The sequence below is a fragment of the Rosa chinensis genome, chromosome 1, assembly GCF_002994745.2.
Source record: "Rosa chinensis cultivar Old Blush chromosome 1, RchiOBHm-V2, whole genome shotgun sequence".
Taxonomy (NCBI): domain Eukaryota; kingdom Viridiplantae; phylum Streptophyta; class Magnoliopsida; order Rosales; family Rosaceae; genus Rosa; species Rosa chinensis.
This window is the reverse complement of record NC_037088.1, coordinates 58091854-58113929: the sequence shown is the minus strand read 5'-3', so window position 1 is coordinate 58113929 and position 22076 is coordinate 58091854. Positions and strand designations below refer to the sequence as shown.

Here is a 22076-nt window from a genome sequence, read left to right as displayed (position 1 = left end):
AAGTTATTGGAGTAATATTCCAAAAGAGTAGTGTGAGAGATCCTTTTAAATTTATTGGAGTATATTATATATGCACATGCATATAGTAGGTTAAAATTTGCTTCTGATGCACAAGGTTTGCCTTGACATGTATTTCATTTTGGGATATATTTGCAAAATTGTTGCACATAAATACACAATCACTGCAATCAAGATCATCAATGTTTTCCAATGATATACAGCACATTAAGAGCATTAAGCTGTTGTGAAATGACACAGCTACTGATCGAAGTAGTTGTAAATCAACAGCGAGATAGACAAATCACTCGCACTATGTTACTCACAGGAGTGAATTAAGGCAAAACAGACACACATACATATAAAAACTTTGATGAAATGAAATCTAAAGCGTTTCCTTTGGATCATAATGTTAAGAAAATCATCATATATAGTGAACTGCTACATTAATTGATGTGTGGAGTTACACTAATCGAAACCCTAAAATGGTACTCAGCATCATCTATATATAAAAGCAGTAAAAATCACCCCATTTTCACAACTGCTATTATTAGATAAAAGCATTCTCTTGTGAATACAGACCCAGTAAAAAGTAAAGGGTAGATTTCAGTTTAGTACGGCCTCCTCGCCATGGAAAATACATTATTGGGGGTATGACTTGTTCCATATTCCAAACAAAATCATGTCTCAAAAGAAAAAGATTGTGACCAATCTGGCGAAAGCTAGCTGCAGGAATATAAGACATGAAATATCTTACAGGGCTCAAAATGATCGGCGAAATCAATATGGGGTACACATTTTAGCCCAGAAGACATTCCTGAAATCCCCAGTTCTGCAAACTCAGAAAAATTATTACCCAACATCCCCAGAGATATTACTCCAATAACTTAACAGAATTTCTTAGCTACAATAACCACTGAGATCAAGGATCGTCCTGGCCGGTCCCCACAACTCGGGCTATGTCTCAATATGGACAGCTAGCTAGAACCATTGTAATTGTAAAAATCGAAATGGGGCAAGTGGAATTGGAAGAAAAGCTAACCGACACAAACCCCAAACCATGTTGAGTACTTAAACAAAGCAACCGGCCAATAGAATCATAAGCATGACTGTCGAGATTGAATTTAAAGTACATGATTAAAACTAAAAGATAACAATATATGTCCTTGTTCTTGTTCTCGTATGGTTAATAAATCCTTAAGCATCACTATCCATCTCAAAAATTATAAATAAAAGAATTAAAAAATATTTACCATGATTTTGAAGTTCATCATCCTGGTAATGGATCCATGTAGAGCTAGGTCACTGCAAGTGTGTAAAATAGTCATTTATTTGCCGCTGCAGCATCATCAAGATTCCCATATCTAACTTAAGGGGCTGGCTTTATCAACAAAGTTAAGCCTAAGACGCCCCTTATAGATTGTGAATCTTGAAGATGCTCCACCCGCAAATACTGACTGGATTTTCTTTCAGATCAGATCAGATCATCTTCGTCGTTCATCGACTCATCCAAATCGGATTAGAGGGCTGCGGAGGACTGGAGGAAACCCTAATTCTCTAACCCTAGATCTGATGATATATACCAAGAATAGAAAAAGCAAAGTGGGGGGCTAGTAAGGGTTTAGGGCGACCTTATATACTGAAGGAACGAGTCGAACTACACAAATATGAAAGACCAACAAAAATAGTTAAAATAAAAGAGACCCACTTCCACTAGGTAGAAGAGAAGACTGACTCTGCTTAAATAAACCATGAAGGGAAGAAAATGGTTGAAGAGGGTTGAGGAACTGAAGAGGGCTTGGGGGTATAAATATATGAAGCTTCACCGGACCAATAGGTGAAAGGGAAGAGAGTTGGGGAAGTCATGAGAGAGAGAGAGAGAGAGAGAGAATAGGTAATTGGTTGGTGATGAGAGAGAGAGAGAGAGAGAGAGTAGCTAGGCACAAAGAGTGAACAGTTATCAATCGTAATCGTTGGTACCAAAAAATGACCAAGAGCTTTAAACCCACTCTGACCCAGTCTGTGTACCAACAGATGTCAACAGAATAATATTAATGCCTTAAGACCTCACTCTCACTCACTGACTCTGCAAAGTTGAGTAATTAAGGAAAAGACTAACACAGATGAGCAGGATTGGAAAAAATTGGAAACTCAACCACAAAAAGAAACCACAACGTTCAATTGGGGAAGGTGGCGTTTAGGTTTGGAGAAACTGTTGCGTCCTCCACAAGCATTTCTTCAAGAAAAAGGGTTTGGGGGCGGATTTGACACCCTGACCCTGACCCTGACCCTGACCCGTTCATAAATCAAGGGTCCTAAACTTGGGGTTTAAGGTTCCTTGTGTTGATCCCTCATTTCCCATTGTTGGTTTCCTTTAAGAGTAACTCTCACAAGTTAATACTCTATTAGTGGGTCTATCATCTATGTTGGGATTTCGATTTTCATATCTATTTTACCCTATTCTCTAGCTCTTATTTGCCCCTCTCTTCTTAATTCACCTATCACATCCATATACACGGTGGTCAGATCTAGTTAATTAATTGGATTTTACTGAAAGAATGCAGTCAACTTTTGGTTTAGGATTTTCAATTTTGCTCCAATAACATTTCACTTGATATGTGGAGCATTTATAACTAGTCAATTTATGGCATTTGCACATAGTAATGAGGCTCTTTCTATTTTCTTCTTCTTCTCATTCTTCTTCATCCCCACACCCTATTCCACTTCTGTAAGGTTATTGTTGAATTTTCTTTACTATAGTACTGAATGTCTGGATTGATATTAACCCCACAAGTAGTCATGTGAATTATTATTGTGACCTGTAAGCCCTTCATTATTTTGAATTGGCCATTTCCACCACTGAAAAGATCAATTTAATATGCCGGTCATTTTCTCAACTGAAAGATCATTTCCCACTATAAAGATTAACATGCATGAGCTGCCCAATCTCTCTCTTTTCTTTTTCTTTTAAATTTGGACTATTTCTCAATTTATATGCGATATTCTCTCATTTAGACGCATTTCGTACAAATTTTCATCAACTTTTACTTTGTGTTATGCTTTTGTACTATTATTTTTTGTGTCCTCCTTATGTCGGTTTTCGCATAACAACATATTGTTTGAAAGTCTAAATTTAAATTTCTTGAAAAAAAATAAAAAGAAAAAAGTAAGCTCTAGGGTTTCTTATAACCTTTTCTTTTCCAACAAAATGAGCATTTGAATTAACATAACATTATAGGTCAAATCACTTTAAATTGGATTATCCCTACAACAGTCATTACACATAAGATTATTATTGAAGTCTAAGAAAGCTGAGATGATTCCGATATCTTAAGATAAGATTACACGACTCCTTACTAAAAACAATTGTATCTAACCTTATAATTACTTGCATATATACAGGACAAGCGCAATATACCAGCAAAACGTACGATTCCTTGGAGATCGTTTCCCACCAAGAAAACAAATTCATCAGAAGCTGGGCTAGTTGATCGTAATTATGGCGTTCAAGAAAAGTCTCTTATTTGTAGCGAGAAAAAAATGGAAATTGTGAGAGAGATAGAGTGAGTTGATGAATTGATGTGACAACATCGAAGTCCCGGCGTGAAGGATGCAGATTGTACGGACGGTGGGAAAATATATGGTTAGGTGGAGATCGAGGAATCAAACATTTAGATCGAACAACGTTAGGCAAGCTTTGTAGCTCGTTAATTTACTTAACCTCCACCTCGTACGAGTACACTATGTTGGTCACTGTGCGAAAATAGTGTAATACACCCTCCAATGGTGGACCATTATAACTCATAGTGATTAATTAATAGAGCAATTAACTAGTACTTAATAACCGAAATAAGCCTATTTCAACAAAAATAACTGAAATAAGCTACGTTGAAACGCGCATAATGGTATAGTATGAGACAATTGCCGACTAATTAAAATGGGCTCCCGCGATAGCCTCCACCGTAAGAGTCACATTCACCACCCGCGGATCGATCATGATAAGTGATTGATCGGTAGCATTATAGGTGTTCGTGGATGTAATTTTATGTATTATTTCAGGAAATTCTAGTAGATTTCAGCTGTTGATATTTATAGACAATATTTTTTTTAATAAAAAAATTATTAAAAAAATATATTTAATGTTATCCAACTGTTAATTTCTAGTGGTGCAAGTGCACATCGGTGCAATGAATATTTTCCTTGCTTCAATTTTATATCGACTTGTTTGACTAAATGGAGTAGAAGCTCAATACACCTCGTGTTATATACGTTGTGGTTGATCCTTTTAGCATTTTTAAATTAAAGTCATTTATATCTTGTTAAACTTTTCTATTACTTACATAAATTAATTTAATCGTGATATAAACAAAGTTACAAAAAAAAATCATAATATTTCTCTATATTATGAAGTGAAAGGGGAATGACCAACTTAATTTTTCATCTAATTAATACTAATCGATTATGTCCGCATTATATGTAATTGATATTGATCAATATGGATTGATCGATTTTTATTCTTGTTTAGATTATGGATCTATATTCGTGTTCGTGTAAAAAAATAACCAATCCAGCTAAACTTGTTGACTTCGTGTTATGTTTGAATGGTGTTATGGTACAGTATCAAGAATTGTCGTATATTGATACTAGCTAATCAGCTAACCTATTTCTTTTTGCTTCTAAAAAGGAATCTGAGGCCGGTATTATGAGAAATTGAAAACCAGAAGTCTGCTGATTCATTGAAGATAGAGAGAGAGAGACTCATAACCTCTTGTAAATGAGGTTGATAACTTGATATGATGGATGTTCATATATATATGCATGGTGGCTCTTTTCCACTTGAACTATCAAAGTCTTAATCATATATGCATTATAGTATTATACAAATATAATTTTTCAATGTATTTCATCATCATCGTCTGAAAATGTAGATGATGAGTGACTTGGTCAATAGATACGCAAGCAATTATTATATGTATGTATGTATGGCTTCAATACACAATCACACGAGTCCTATCTGTCATGTGTCTATCATATGAAAATATTTCATTGCTTTTTGAATATTTCATAATTAAAAATAAACAAAAATTGCAAAAACCAAAAGGATCGTTGGTATGTGACTTGGATAGTTGGGTCATCGTCACATTCTTGCCACAGCTCATTGCAAGAGTGAATATCACTCACTCTCTGTCTCTCTCTCTCTCTCTCTCTCTCTCTCTCTCACGTTCAGCCAAGCTCATGAGTCATATTAAACCAGTGGGGACTATGATCTTTTCCTTGGCTTGTGCCCTCCAATCTCGATAATTGTCCTCTTTTGTGGCGAATTAAAGTTGCCATTTATACCTAGTAATAAGCACTAGACCTCCAAGGCTCCAAGCAAAGCAAGAAATATATCTTCCTTCCATTCCATTTTCCCTTCCTTTTACGACCTGTGGTCCAACAACAGGAAGGGTTAAATGTTAATGTAGTCAAGTAGTTGTTTAATTAATTAATATTAAGACCATACTAAGGAGCTAGAGCATCATTAATTTATGGCCCCATAAGTAATTATGTAGGTAAATGCAAGAGCTTATATTAATAGCTAGCACGAACACAAGATAACACTACGACAACAAAACTTTTGATAAAATATATATCCAGGTGTTCGGCTCTGGTAATAGCTAGATGAGTCTTTGTTCAAAGAAAAAAAATAAAAGCTATATGTCGTAATTTTTTTAGACATTTCGTCAAATACGTTATCATCCTCCTTTTAAGACACAATTCAAGAAAAATATATTAGGGCACATCTATTTTCAAGAGGAGGGTTGGCGATCTTCCTAGTAAGTTGTATGTAAATTAAATTACACTTTAATTATAATGAACGTGATCAATTTATTGACTAATAACGACTTCATAATAGTTTACTTTGACAATGAAGCTTGACAGAATTGACGAGTAATGCAGGAATATTTTCATCTTTTTCGTTCCAGGAACCAATAAACCCTAACCTAGCTAGCTAGCCAGCTACTATATGAATGTACTTGATTGATTATGCGGTGCACCAAAACTAGTTTGTGATCGAAATGATGAGATATGTCAAGGAAAGCCCTGAAATCTCGCTTAGAAGTACTGGGATGGAGGTGCATACTGCACTGCCATATGTACAACCCTATAGAAATTAAGTACTATAGCTTATTAGGTTACCCCAATTTGGAAACTATAATGTCCTCGCCCTGCACATTGCACACAAAGCCTAATTTCAGCTGTCCTTCTTCTTCGATATATAGAATTATAGATATCCATCTGTACACGCTAGCTATCTATCTCGTTTTCAGCTTTGGTGTATGTGTTAAAAAAAAAAAAAAAAAAAATTCAAGAAGCTTGGTTACCATGTCATGTCCCTAGATTTTAGCTACAGCAATATCAAATCTTTGTTCTTGAAGCATCCAAAAACCCTATGTACCTATTCCTTCTACCTGTGGATCATTGCTTTAAAATTTACCGAGGAATTTTTAGGTAGTCGTGTATAGAGATCGACAAAGATTTATATCACATCAAATGCACTGATCAGTTCAGAAGAAATTAAAGCTAAGGGGAATCTGAGTCATGAACTCATGATCGAGTACTACTGGACTCTCACACACAGAAGCTTACTGTGCTATGCGGGTCTCTTGCTCGTTAGGTTACGACTTTCACATTTGGGTAGGTCCTTTCTTTGACACAGTTCTTGAAGGTGCCCTTCTCGATCATACTCTCTTTCTTTCATGTTTTTAGTTTAGTGGAAAACAGAGTCGAGCAGAGTCAGCAGAGCGATGAATAGATTGATTTGAGTTCTGAGATATCAGAGGGTAAAAGTAAACACGTACGTACGTACGTAGAGAAGAGTAAAATTTCATAATGATGCCATGCAATAGGCTAAGCTAGCTTACCTAACCAGGCTTTGAGAGGACTTTATTTCTCTGGTGATTTTGCTTTTGGTTTCAAGGAGAGAGATCGACTTGATGATGATATGACGCCATAGTTGAGCTCATGGATTGCATGCAGTAGTTCACATATATCCAAGAAATTGTCTACTCTTTAGGCTTGTCGATCATGATCAGCTGGTTGAGAGTTTCTTTTTCTTGGCTGCTGCTACAACTTGCCTAGCTAGTTGGTACTAAAGTGATGGTGATGGTGATCGTGTTCTTCACTTCTTTGGGATTTTACCCACCTGTTAAAAGAGAGCAACGTACACTTATTCTTATTGATCTCCAGAGGGCAAAATTATTTCAAAGCCTCTTTTCTTGTGTCTTGAATTCAAATACCCGTTTGGGAAGTTGTTGTTATTCATCCAAGGGTCCTAAGTCCTAACTACTACTTAGGACTAACTAATATTTCTAGGTCATCTAAAAGAAACCATTAAGGCAAAATCGGAAAGGAAAAAAAAACCCTAGGAGAGCAACCCTCTCATCCCTAACGATACTCTAGATCGGCCGGCGGCTGGAACTCACCTTCCCCGGTCTTATGCAGCGATTCAAAGTTCTGGCTTGGAATTGTAGGGGCCTCAACAACACATATTGTTCGACAACAAAACCCTAGTCTTATCTTTCTCTCCGAAACATTGGCTTCTCCAGATCTGTTGACAGCAGTTCAACACCGAATAGACTTTAATGGTTTCGTTTGTGCCCCTAAGGAGGATGATTGTCGTGGCTTGGCTCTCTTCTGGCGCAATGAGCTCTCGATCCGTTTCAGAACCTCTTCAGCCAACCATATTGATGTTGAGGTTGGTGTTGTAGGTTCTGCAGGAGTCTTTCGATTCACTGGTATTTATGGAGTGGCTACTACAGCGAATAGGGACATCACATGGAATCTCCTCCGGTTGTTAGCTTCTCAGTCCCATCTGCCTTGGTTGGTTGTCGGAGATTTCAATGAGATACTATGTCATGCAGATAAGTCAGGAGGTCCTCCTAGGCCTGTAGCACAAATACACAGATTTAGACAAGCACTGGTTGATAGTGATTTGATCGATATGGGGTTTGTTGGATCATGTTTTACGTGGTCTAATCGTTTTACTAAGGAGAGACTTGATCGGGCCTGCCAAACAGTGCAATGGAGAGACCTCTATCCTTTCTCCCGAGCTATCACCCTTCCTCTCAGTCAATCTAATCACTGCCCTATCTTAATTGAGGTGAATCCTGAACCAGCCTTATCAAATCGAAACCCAAAGGCTTTTCGTTTTGAGGAGATGTTGTTGGCTCATGCAGATTGTACTAACATTGTTGAACAGGGTTGGATGCTCCCCACTATTGGGGATCCCATGCTCCAAGTTGGCAGGAAGATCAAGCACATGGGACAACTATTCATGAAATGGCATTATGGAGTCTACCAACAGAGACAAACATATATGCGATTGATTCAAGGCAAGTTAGATGACTTGATGAGGAAGAATTATGAGTCGAGTCATTTTGACCAGCAAAGAGCTCTCCAATTCAGGTTGAATGAGTTATTTACTGCTAATGAAACTTATTGGAGACAACATTCCAGGATTCAATGGTTAAAGGAAGGGGACCGTAATACTGGTTTTTTTCATCTACGGGCTTCGAATCGCAGATGCAGAAACTGTATTAAGGGTCTCACTAATGCATCGGGGCAATGGACTTCTACATCAGGAGAGGTCACGGAGATATTGCTCCGCTATTATAACTCTATATTTAGGGCAGATACCTCAGAATTGGAAGCACTTAACATTGTGTTGGATTGCTTGCAACCCAAAGTATCAGAAGAGATGAACTCTAGTCTTATAGCCCCATACTCTGATGATGAGATCAAGAAGGCTTTGTTTCAAATGCATCCCTCAAAATCACCAGGTCCTGACTGGATGTCCCCATGTTTCTTCCATAAATTTTGGAACGTGATGAGACATGACGTCTGTTGTGCAGTTAGGGAAGTGTTGACTACATGTAATATCTCCCAGGAATCAAACTTTACACATCTTACTCTTATACCGAAGATCAAGGAACCGAAACTTCCTTCTGATTTGAGACCGATTGCGTTATGTAATGTGGTGTACAAGATAGATTCCAAGGTCTTGGCCAATAGACTCAAGACAATTCTGCCTCACATTATTTCCCCATTACATAGTGTTTTTGTTCCAGGTAGATTAATTTCGGATAATACTTTGGTTGCTACGGAGATTGCTCACTTTATGAAAAAGCTTCGTAGGCAGGCTAAATGTTTTTTTTTTTTTCTCTAAAACTTGACATTTCAAAAGCATATGATCGTTTAGAATGGCAGTATCTTAAAGCTTCCCTTCTCAGGTTGGGTTTTTGTAGAAGTTGGGTATCTATTGTATTAGCCACTGTGTAATCTGTCAGTTACTCTATTTTAATAAATTGTGCTCCCACGGGTTTTATATTGCCCACCAGGGGTATCCGACAAGGAGACCCCTTATCTCCATACTTGTTTATTTTGTGCGTAGAAGGACTCTCAGCCTTGATTTCATCTTCTTTTCAGAATGACACTAATAGAGGCTTAACCATGGCCCCTAGTGCTCCCACCATTCATCATCTACTTTTTACAGATGATTGTTTTCTCTTTGAGGAAGCCTCAATCCGGGAATGTCAAGCTTTTAAAAAGATACTCTCAGTGTATGCTCGAGCCTCTGGACAACATATTAATTTGCAGAAATCTAGTGTGGTGTTTAGTGGTAATGTTAGTTTGCAAAACAGGGATAATCTTGCAGCTATTCTTGGGGTGCAGTGTGTTAAAGAACATGGTTTATACCTTGGCTTGCCTATCCATATTGGGCACAACAAGAAAGCTATCTTTGCTTATCTAAAAGAGAGACTGTCAAAGAAGCTCATTAGTTGGTGATCCAAGATTCTGAGTTCTGGAGGTAAGGAATTGTTGATTAAGGCAGTTGCTCAAAATTTGCCTAATTATGTCATGAACTGTTATGCTCTGCCTAAGTCTATGTGAGATGAGCTACAACAACTGTGTTGCCAATTCTTTTGGGGTAGTACAGAGGAGAAAAAAAGAATACATTGGAGATCATGGGAAAGAATGTGCCTACCTAAAACTCAGGGAGGCATGAGATTCAAACATCTACATGCTCATAACTTGGCCATGCTTTCAAAACAGGGTTGGAGGATGCTCTCTAAACTTGAGTCACTTGTGGCCAGAGTGTTTAAAGCAGTTTACTATCCATTTGGATCCTTTCTCACAGCAGATATGGATGAGCGCCCTTCATATTCATGGAGGAGTTTAATGGAGGCTAGACCGATTTTACAAGCAGGGTTGTCTTAGAGGGTTGGTGATGGGCAACTAGTTAACATTTGGGACGATGAGTGGATCCCAAATGTCTCTCATCATTCTTTATCTCGACCGGAAAACTGTGTTTTTGATAGAGTTTCTGATTTGATTAATGGTGATTCCTTGACTTGGGACCATGTAGCTGTCCATGCTTACTTTGAGCCTCAGGTGGTAGACCAAGTTCTTTCTATTCCATTGAGTCATCATTTTGGCAACGATCGACTGTCGTGGAAGCTTGAGAAAAGAGGGAACTTCTCTGTCAAGTCCGCTTATAGGGTTGCTTGTGATTTCTCTATTGGCAATATCTATGCTTCTACATCTACTGGGGACTCATATGGTCCCATTTGGAAAACCTTATGGGGGGGCTAAAGTCCCTAGTAAAGTGGCGATCTTTGGGTGGAGAGTTGTTCACAATCTCCTCCCAACTCGAGCTGCTTTAACCTCCAAAGGATATTCCGGTCCACTGCAGTGTGTGTTTTGCTCTAGAGGTGTGGAAACCTTAGAACATCTATTTTGTGAGTGCAGCTTTGCGGGAGAGATTGTTGGAGCTCCTCCGTTCTCTATTCCTACGTATACTCTATGTTGGAAAGAATGGCTACTAGCTCAGGTAACTTCTTTGGCACATACATCTTTTGACCAACTCTTGATCCTCCTCTGGAGTATGTGGAAGCACAGGAACGGCATATTATGGAGAGAGCATAATAGGACTAGTGCCAATCTAGTGGCCACTGCTATGGCATGGCATGATGAGTATATGCAAGCTAACCGATCTACTCTCATGGTCAGTTTATTGCTGGCTTCTCATGTAGAATGGAGTTTGTTATTAGCTCCCCGCTCCACGTCGAGTTACTTGCCTTGAAGAATGGATTGGAGTTGCTACAGGCTATGCAGATCACACGAGCTGTCGTGGAGAGTGACTGTTTGTTTGCAGTGCAGGCTATAAGCTCGCTAGTTGTGGACCTCTCTCCTTTGAGTCCTTGATTATAGACCTCAAGTCTCTACTAGCTGCAAGTACAGAGTTTAAGCTATGTTTTGTCCCCAGACAGGCTAATATTGTCGCACATAGACTCGCTAGTTTTAGTTATGAGACCAATGTCCACGTTGATTAGTTTGTTAATGCTCCAGAGTTCATCTCGGATGCCCTCATGTACGATTCTATTCGTATCTAGTAATAAAATTCCCTCCTTTCTTAAAAAAAAAAAAAAAATTTCTAGTCATCTGATATTCTTGCATCATACTGGTAATCCTGTTTAATTTTCTTAGCCGATAGTGCTTTGTGTGTCGATACTTTCTTTCTCGACCTTGGTACAAAAAGAATCGACCCTCACGAATCAACCGATACAAATTCTACTATATTGTTTGGTCACTTTGGTGTGACATGCATGCATATATATATATATATATATATGTATGTATATGTATGTATATATATATATATATATATATATATATATATATATATATATATGTCTAATGTGATGGTATGTAATGACCATCAAAAGCAATACTGTAAAACAAAAACTAATATTCCATGATGTATTAATTGAGGGTCTAAATGTGTTTGACATCCTTCCATCATAATCAAACATAAAGTCATCAATCTTCCTTAACAAGAAATGAATCGATTGCTAGATCAGTTTCAAAGGGGATACCTACAGGCCGGCCACCTAACACTTAACCTAATCGATAGTTCTCGTATGCAATACTGATGGAACCCTAAAAAATCTAAATCCACCTGAAGATGGAGTGGTATCCAATGCTGCAATGCACAATGATTCAATACCCAGCTAGGAGACACTAACAGAGAGCATTTGTACTCCAAATGCTAGTACAAATGCTCTCTTTAATGAGTGAGATGTATATGCTTCTGGGCTCTCTGGCAAATCACAATTTGATTCAATAGTACAATAATTCAATCCAGATCGACCAAAAGGGACGACCCCCTCACCTGCACCACTCCATAGTTTTCAAACCTTTTATCACTGCTTTTCAAAATTTGTCCTTCCTTTCCCTTCCATCACCATGTGAACTTCTCAACTCTATTATTTTCAAGTTTTTTTCTTTCATGTCTATATATTTAGAGCTGTCATTTGGTGTGGTTTGACAATTATCGAATCAATCGAATACCAATCAATATTTTTGCTTTAATTAATAAACTGATTTTTTGGTAACTGAAACCAATAACAAAATCGAAAATTACTGAAAAGCTGATAATTGGTGGCTAACTTCAATTTTGAAGTGTAATGCATATAACCGATTCTAGCTGAAAATGACAGTGCTAATTATATGTATACTTAAGTAAATGTTTTCTTCCACCCAAAAAAGACTAAAAAATTTAAGTACTCTTCACACAGACCTTTTTTTTGATAGAATTCACATAAAGACCTTGCAGGAGGGAACTTTCATCTAATGCATATAACCGATTCTAGCTGACCGAGTGATAGTCCTAATTATACTTAATTAAGTGTTCTCTTCCACTGGAAAAATACTCAAAAGATTAAGTACTATTGACACGAAGACCTTTTTTTGATAGAATTCACACAAAATTGATGAGGATATATGTTAATGATATATGTTAATCGGCGAAAACAAAATTGATGAGGATAATTAACCATAAAAACCAGGTGCAAGGTCAGAACAAAATTGCCTCTAATTAATCATATATTGTTATGATATATGTTAACCGGCGAAAACAAAATTGATGAGGATAATTAACTATAAATATAAAGTGATCTATATTGTATCTTTATATTGTTGGGAGATTAGGAATGAGAACAAACTAGCTAGACAGAGTAACAATCATTCATTTGAGTTAATTTCTTTTAGAAGATACTTGAGTATTGAAGAAACAACGAGTTATTGTCTTGTTTTGTGTTTAGACTGCTTTAATTTTGTTTTTTGTTTTTATATTTTGTACATGCTAGGAAATCTGTAAGTCATTCATAATAAACTATATAAATTTTCATGAATCAATAAAAGTCTGTTGCTAAAATCAATGGTTTTAAAAAATCAATATTAGTCCATCAAATTTTTAAAGAGTTTGTGAACTTTTTATAAAGTCTGTCATTTAAAAAAAGTATACATAAATCCAAATACAATACACTCCCCATTTGTTGTTTTCATGGAATTATGAGTTTTTTGAAGATCAAAACTTTCCTAAGTCTCTTAGTCTTGACCAATAGAGCAAGAGAGAAGACATGAGAGAGGATTTCAAATGAGTCGTCAGAAGACAGCTGTTGCAGTACTATTGATACGCTCTCTAATGGCAGATTGCTTCTTCTTCACATGTAAATTAGTAAATATGTCAAAAAGTTTAGGGTTTGTAATTTTTTCTTCCACAATTTGTATACAAAATCTTTTCTCAATTGTGTTTTTAATTAAATTAACAAATCCATGTTATTGAAATTCCTTAATGATATATTGATGAGCTGGTGTGTGTCACATCATTTGGTAATTGAACTTGGTATATATAAACATTTGGGATCTCTAGAATTACTCATAAATTATACATAAACATCAAATTTCCATCATGACGAGTTGACGACCATGACTAGATAATATAGCAGAAGGTTTAATGAAACACTAACGATGAAAAGAGGATGAAGAACAGAAACATGTGATATATAGTAAGAAAATTTGATCATAAGTATAGGAAACAAATATACTTAAAAAGTTAACACTTACAAAGTTAGAATGTTAGAATCGTTTCTCTTTGACTAAGAGCATACTTCCAGAAGACATTAGTCTCTTTGAGTCTCAGGCACATATGCTATACTTGGGAGTTTTGTGACGGTATTGCACACTGTTGACACCCAAAATTCCATAAATCAATTTTCTGAGCCACACAGAAGAGATGAGTCATTAAACACACAATCTTGTTGAGCCTTCAAACAAGCCTACTGAAGTCCAAAAGAAACACTCTAGTTAACTATAAATAATGCAAGCCCAAATGATCAAGCAATTAACATGCATCTTCAAGATTTCGTTACTCCAAATTACCATGAAATACACGTAGACCCAGTTATGTTTATACACTTGGGGCTTATATAAAGGGATGTGGTGTGGAAGGTAACGGATCCTGTTAGGCCTATCATTAAGATAAAGTTCGTCAATAATTTTGGACTTGGGAACCAAAATTCATGCTTGACGAACCAAAATTTTAATGTGGGCTAGTGAGAGGGATGCAAAGCAGGCCCAACAAAACCTAAAGCCTACTAGAGTCATTTCACCCAAAGTTCATTAGATTAGTCTCTAGCCCAAAGTCTATTGGAGTCATTTTCTTTCCCGAACCAGAAACATTATTCTATCAAAATTGCTGCTAGGATTGGTGTTCCACCATTTCTGGTAAGAGCCCATAATTTATGGAGAAGCCACCCAATTCATATCCTCATAATCCTGCTTCAATTTCCAAGAACCCTTAAACTCTATGATCACGATTCACAATAGTAGAAATTAGAGGATTAGAATCCTCCAAAGATCACAGCAACACGAATTATGGGAATGACTACCGTCCTAAACATATGCCACCGCCCTTCAATCTCATAGCCTGAACAAATTTCCATAGCCCCTTTCACTATTTAGTTTCATGGAGAAAACCAAGCTTGAAAGCATATGAACCATCTCCCCAAAATTGAGAATGCTCTATCAAGCTCTTCTCCTCCCACTTTCACTATAAAAAGCATGTTCATTACTGTTGGAAGGGACGCCAGAACGACCCAAAAACTTCAAGCAAGAGATCAAGCTTCATCTTTAAAAACCTTGCCATCAATACACAAATAACCTTATCCCACAACCCAAAACCATGCCACTGCTGGAATTTCCTCCTCACTAAACTCACAGGCATAAAGCTCCCACACCATATCCATTTATAAGCTCCATCTTCTGGAATCAGTCCTAATTGTTGTTGTTACCATCCAATTAGTCACAACTGTTCTTGGGTCACACTTTTGATCGATTTTGGGCTCGGTCTTCACTCTATCAAGAGGGCTAATATTGCTAATGGAAATCCAAAACACAAACTTGCCCTTATACTCACTAAACAGAAGTTCAAAACTCAATGGGCGACAATTCGACATTTTTCTTCTTTTATGGACTATTCTCTTGTTTCATGGCAAAAAATCGTCAAGACTTTCTTGTCAGTGGCAGAGGCGGGGACGTTGGTTGTGGAATCTAACTATTGACATTTTTTGGTGTCTTGTATCCATCTTCTTCTTCAGTCGTCTCGCCAACCTTGTCTTCTTCCGTATGACCAACCTGGTTGTCCATGGTATGGCTATACGTACCAATGGACTATGATTTGGTGCAACACTTTTAGTTTGATATTTCTATCTATGTTTGATGTGTGCATACATATATGCGTTCTTTGCCATGAGTGTTTGAATTGATATCAACTCAAATTGTATTTATATTTAATTTGTTTGCAAGAATCCGTCTGTAATAAGTATTTTAAAGAAACCTAACTTGATGTGAGAACGTATTATCATACATCTAAAAGAAAAAAAAAGTATTATCCCAATCTACTTAGTACATGTAGACATATGACTAACTTACATAGTGTAATTTTCACTTTCCAACTTTTTCATTCTCTCATGGAGAAACCCTAAGGTCGCGGTTTCGCCATTTTGTTAAAAAATCAGTCTCGTCCAGCGCCCCCAGGGCGTCGGGATGGCCTCCGGCCTCACTGTCGTCTTGGGATGTGCTGCCGGACGGGAGATCGATAGCTACTGCCCTTGGGACTCTGTCGGAGAGGTTTGTTATTGGCTTTGTTAGTTTTGGTTTGGCTGGGCTGGAGGCGGCAGCGTTGGGTTATGTCATTACAGGCTGGTTGTCAATCCCTGGGGAGGTCTTCTTGGACCGACGGCGCTGACGGGGTTTTCGCTCCATGGCTGTGCGGGGTTGTGAGGAACCGGATCGGGGTCTGTGTTTGCTTGGTGGTGATGCAGGTCGGCGATGTACTCGGGGCGATTTAGATTGCTGCCATGGTGGTGTGGATCGCGACGAGGTGTGTTGGCGGCAGGGATCTGACCAAACTTGGCCAGAATTTGACACATGATGAGGGATGGGAGCAGATGGAGGACTGGGCCCAAACCGGGTTGATGGGCTGTGGGTGATCTTCTTGGCAAACTACCATATTGGGCTTCAGTTTTTGTAGGGCTCGGGTTTCTACCCTAGTCCAGTAGCTTCTAATTTTGGGCTAGGGTTTAGGCCTTTGGCCCAACCCTATGTTTTTAGCTTTTTGTCTAATTACACTATGTTCCCTGTTTTTAGGAACCAAACGAGTGTTTGTTTTGGCTTGTCTATTTGCTATGTTTGTCCATAGCTTATAGGCTCGTTTTTTTGCGAGCGATAAGTTCAAATATAGTTGGTCTATCCTATGTATCACTGTGGCTCCTCCACGAAGTCTTGTCTTGCCATTGTTATGTGTCAGCGGATGGGTATGTAATGACCTTCTTAGCATGCGCTATTATCAATGGAATTCCATTATTCAAAAAAAAAAAAACTTACATAGTGTAATAATTGGATTGATCTGACTAATTAACCAATTAAGTGATATCACAAAAGAAACTGGCAATCAAAAATATCCCTTCTAACAATTGTTCATGTGGCATTGTATCACTGCCTAATTAGACCAATTTCAAAAATATGACAACTTCACTCAAGACTGACTCATACATATTCGTACAATATAACGCGAATACAGACACATAAGACTTTACTAACTTAAAACTACACTATATGTGTAATTCTTAAGTCTTTATAACTGGAACCAAACGTGTTAAGTTTATGTGATGAAATCTGATAATTTGATATATATATATATATATATGGATTAATTCCAACCAAAATTATAAATTTTCCTCAGTTTCTAAATCAAAAGGCCAAAAAAAAAAAAAAAAAAAATTAGCGGCAAATTCCATGAAAAGAGAAGAAAATCCTTTAGCGGCAACCCGGTTCGAGTTGAAGACCAGTGGGCTTAACCGGCCCACTTTCTGCTAGTCTTCTCCGTCTGCCATCGATGAACCTCAACAGAAGCTGAGAGCAAAAACCCAGGTCTTGGTTTCAGTAGCCATACACAAATCCAATGCCTTTCATATCCAAAATTCAGCGCCAGACCGATTACCGGCGCTTTCCTTCCTCCACCCCCATCGTCATCGACAATGGCGCCTCCTATTTCCGCATCGGGTATAAACCCCAATTCTCCCAAAACCCTAATTCAACCCCACGCTGCATTTCTATTTGGAATTTTTACTAATTTTACGTCATTTGGGAAAAATTTCAGATGGGCTGGAGAGCCAGAGCCTCGTGTTATCTTCCGCAACATTGTTCAGAGACCCCGCCACAAAGTCACTGGTACACACAATTACGAGCTCCTTTTTCATATTCAGTATTGAATTCAACTTGGGTTTTTGTTTTTTTAGAAAAAGATTTATCCTTTTAGAACCCCATATGGAATATATGTTATAGATTTTGCATTGTGTTGCATGGTGTTTAAAGCTTAGTTCAACTAGTCTCCAGGAGCTTATTGATGTGTAATTTGTATTACTGTTGAGTCCAGTGTGTTTGATTTTGAGAGAAATGTGTGTGCCCAGGTGAAACTGTCACCATAGTTGGTGATCATGATGTTGCTTTGTTGAGATACTTCGATTGCACGCGCTCGGGACCTCGGTCGGCTTTTGATAACAATGTGGTTTACCAGTTTGAAATAATGGAATATGTAAGCTTTTGGTCTGGTCTTCTTGTTTACTATGGATTTGATTATCTGGCTATGTGATGGGTTTTCATGGTTGAAGTATGCTGTGTATAATTCATTTATGCAGTAATCCAATTGTAGCCTCACTGGTATTTCTTGCGTCTGTAGATTCTTGACTTTGCTTTTGATCGACTGGGGGCTGATGGATCAAAGGTATGATTAAAAATGGACACCTCGTCACTTCATTTTCATTAGACTTGTTGATGCTCTGGACTTCCATTGTAAAAGTTCATTTTCTAATGTGATCTTTTAGAAATTTCGATTCTGTCATGATTTTTTATATTTTATGTTGAGGCTATTGTTTATTTGCTAGTTTGCTACCACATCTTGCACCATGCCGTCAATGGATTATGGTGTGGAGAACACTATATATTAATGTTCTGTGTTTTGGTTGGTAACTTGATAAAATCTCTGGTGTGCTTTTATGGTGTAGATCTTTAGGGGGTTCCTGTTCTCAGGTCCAAAATTAGATATCTGTGCCATTTGGACACCATATGAGAATGACATATAAGACTAGTACATGATACTCATATTAGTTTTGCATGAATGATGCAGTAATATACTATTGTCTTTCTCCATTTTCATGCATATACATAATCAAAATGCTTTGTTTCTGTTATTGAAGGTCTCAGATCAGCTTATATATTAGTAAGACCTTTTCCTTAACTTTGTGCTCATTTGATGACAGAACAGATTGATCATCCTATCCTGATTACAGAATGCGTATGCAACCCATTTCAGTCTCGTAGTAAGATGGCGGAACTACTATTTGACACATATGGAGTCCCATCGATAGGTAAAGTTTAACCTGATCCAGATAATTAAAAGGTTATTCATGTCTCCAGATAATCAACCCTGTGTGTTAAGGGTTATCATTATGGGATTGTGATTTATTTCCTCTCATCTTTTGACATTCTTTGTTGTTCCTCACCTTCAGACATGCTTCCACACTGGTTTTTGGTCATGAGTAATTTTGGCTCGCTTATTTTGTCTATTTATCCTCCTGATTATTTACTTTTCCATTTCCATGCCTACAGCATATGGTGTTGATGCTGCATTCAGCTACAAGTATAATCAACATCATGGGGTTTGTAATAAAGATGGTCTTGCTATCTGTCCTGGATTTATGACTACTCATGTTATTCCGGTATGCTTTTTTGGTCTTGGTTCCTATTATACTTAAGTAATGATATAGAGTAAATATACATCCAGGACTGAAGTCTATGTGGTAAATTGTATGTATATTAGCATGTATTACATCTTTGCAAGATTCTAAGTAATACAGTTCAATCTATATATTTTCATAATAGATAAGAACTTGATTGGATGATAAATGCATCCAAGTCCCACTCTCTTGATTGTTACATGTTGACCATGATTTTGTGCTTGGTTCCCAGTTTATTGATGGTGAGCCTGAGTATAAAGGATGCTGTCGGACTAACATTGGTGGGTACCACATCACTGACTATCTGAAGCAACTTCTTTCACTTAAATACCCCCATCACATGTGAGTAGAATTTGGTTGCTTTCTGCTTCAATTGAGTAGGGACCAGTCAGGTAAATTTTCTGATTATAAATGTTAATGACACAGGGCTAGGTTTACATGGGAGAAGGTCGAAGACTTGAAGATGGAGCACTGTTATATTGCTCTAGATTATATGTCAGAAGCTCGACTATTTCAGGTATGGTGAATTGTTGTTTCCCGTCCATTGTTCTTTCCAAGCTTGTGACTTAACAGTTGCGCGTCTTTATTTATTTGCAGAATGGAACCAAGGAAGCTGAAGATAAAACAAGGTCGTGGCAGCTCCCATGGGTTCCACCACCTACTGAGGAGCCTCCTTCTGAAGAAGAGATTGCAAGAAAGGCAGCCATAAAAGAGAAACAAGGTCAACGGTTGCGAGAAATGGCTGAAGCGAAAAGATCTTCTAGGATAAATGAACTAGAAAATGAATCGCATGGTTTGGAATTTCTGTTAAAGCAGCTTGAACAGGTGGAAGAGCATGATATACGATCTTTCTTGTCAGCGACTGGATATGTCTCCAGGAAGGAAGTAGAATCTGCCCTTTTGAAGGTAACACAATCTCTACAAAAAGCAAAGGGTGAACAAGCTGAGTTTGAGGAGAAACCAGATGCAGAAAGGTTTCATCTTTTAAATAAACCTGACCACGAGTGCACGCCAGAAGAGGTATGCTTTTATGCCAAGTATCTTTCACATTCTCCATCATTTTGGAGTTGCTGTTTCTTGCACTTGAGAAGATGTCTGTATAATCTGCACTCTCATTGTCCTGAGCACCCAGTTTATACGTCCTTAAGACTTCCTCTTGGGTCTTGGAATTGACTTTTATGCATTATTCTGATGTTTATAGCTGAGGATGTCTGATTTTTGTGTTCGAGCTTCTCTAAATATGAAACTGTCATCCAAAGATATTATTGTTAATCCTATAGCCTTTTTTCCCTAGTATTTCATATTTAAAATTTCTTACTTTCTCTTGACAGCTCAAGATGAAAAAGAGACAGGTGTTTCTAAAATCCACATCTGAAGGCCGTCAGCGAGCTAAACAGAAACGCCATGAAGAAGAACTGGAGCGAGAAAGGAGAAACCAACAAGATGAGCAGAGACGTTCGTATGTTCTTGACCCCATCGTGTTTTATGTTAATTCAATATATTGGGTTAGGTTTAAGGAGAGAAGGGTAATTCTTATAGTTGGAAATAAAGATTTTGTCATTAAAACTGAGTTGGGGTATAAGCATCTAGCATTCTATGTGAGCTTGCACATCATCAATATGGTAGTTTCCTCTTAAAGATTAATTTTCTTCTCTCTTTCTGGTTATTGTAGAAAGAACCCCGAGCTTTATAAAGAGCAGTTACTTGCTAAATATAAAGATCTTTCTGAGAAAGTGGAACAGCGAAAACGACTCAAGACAAATGGGGGTCAGACAAATGGGAATAATATTTCTGGAAATGTTGGCCGTGGCGAGAGATTAAATGCTGCACAGAGGGAAAGGATGCGCCTTTTGACCACAGCAGCTTTTGATCGCGGCAAGGGTGAGGATACTTTTGGTGCAAGAGATGAAGATTGGCAACTATACAAGCTAATGAGCAAAGATAATGACGATGACGATGAGGGACCGGATGCGGATGAAGCAGAGTTGGCACGTCTAACTTCTAGGCTTCGGGTCTGTTAATTTGGTTCACTTAAATGCTTTATGTGATTCCCGTTTCACTCTAATCCTAGTATTTAATGTGGATCATTACTGTGGCAGGAAGTAGACCCGACATTTGTTCCCAGATCAGAAAATGGAAACTCGCAATCACTTGAAACACCACGGACTCGTCCTCTTACTGAGGAAGATTTTCGGATAGATCTTGGTGTTGAAAGGTTCCGCTGCCCTGAAATTTTATTTCGTCCCAACTGGGTTGGGATCGATCAGGCAGGCTTAGATGAGATGGCTGGGGTCTCGCTAAGGAGGCTGCCATCTAAGAGCATAGAGCTGGAGGAGAGGCTAACCAGTTCGATTTTTTTAACTGGTGGGAGTAGTCTATTTCCTGGAATGAGTGAGCGCTTGGAAGCTGGAATCCGGATGATTACGCCATGTGGTTCACCTATAAGGGTCGTCAAAGCATTGAATCCAACGCTCGATGCATGGCGTGGTGCTTCTGCTTACGCTGCTTCCCCCCAGTTCCCAGCACAAACTTTCAGTAAGCAGGAATATTATGAGAAGGGTGAAGACGTAGTCCGCAGATACCAATTTCGATACCATGTCTTGTAGTATTGTTCACATATGGCATTAGATTCACGGCTTATTGCATGTCCACTGGATGGCAATCTAAAATCACAATTTTTCATAACCAACACATGGAATTATTGATACTGTTAGCATCATTGGGCTGATCTTCTTGTGTCATTCAATTTCCAAATGAAAGTAACATAGTAGAGTAATGCAAGGTGATCAACCTTTTGGTGTGCCACAATCTGTGATAACAGATGTGGCATTGTCACTGTACTAATTATGACGAATTAGAGACTTTCATTCATCTTATCATCTAATGATGTTGCATTTT

The 22076-nt window shown here is 38.0% G+C and overlaps 1 protein-coding gene across 2 annotated transcripts; it reads left to right on the top strand.

Annotated features, from left to right (window-relative positions):
- Positions 1 to 17136: 17136 nt before the first annotated feature.
- LOC112182770 (actin-related protein 5) lies at positions 17137 to 21906 on the top strand. 2 transcript variants are annotated; one of them, XM_024321312.2, is made up of 12 exons: positions 17137 to 17445; positions 17543 to 17613; positions 17853 to 17977; positions 18122 to 18166; positions 18707 to 18809; positions 19051 to 19160; positions 19411 to 19520; positions 19605 to 19695; positions 19776 to 20198; positions 20510 to 20637; positions 20851 to 21190; positions 21278 to 21906. In XM_024321312.2, the coding sequence occupies exons 1-12, from the start codon at positions 17345 to 17347 to the stop codon at positions 21782 to 21784; spliced, it is 2154 nt and encodes a 717-aa protein (XP_024177080.1). In that variant the 5' UTR covers positions 17137 to 17344; the 3' UTR covers positions 21785 to 21906. The 2 variants fall into 2 exon arrangements, with proteins under 2 accessions (XP_024177080.1, XP_024177082.1); XM_024321314.2 differs by lacking the exons at positions 17137 to 17445; positions 17543 to 17613 and having other exon boundaries at positions 17889 to 17977; positions 18702 to 18809.
- The last annotated feature ends 170 nt before the right edge of the window (positions 21907 to 22076 follow it).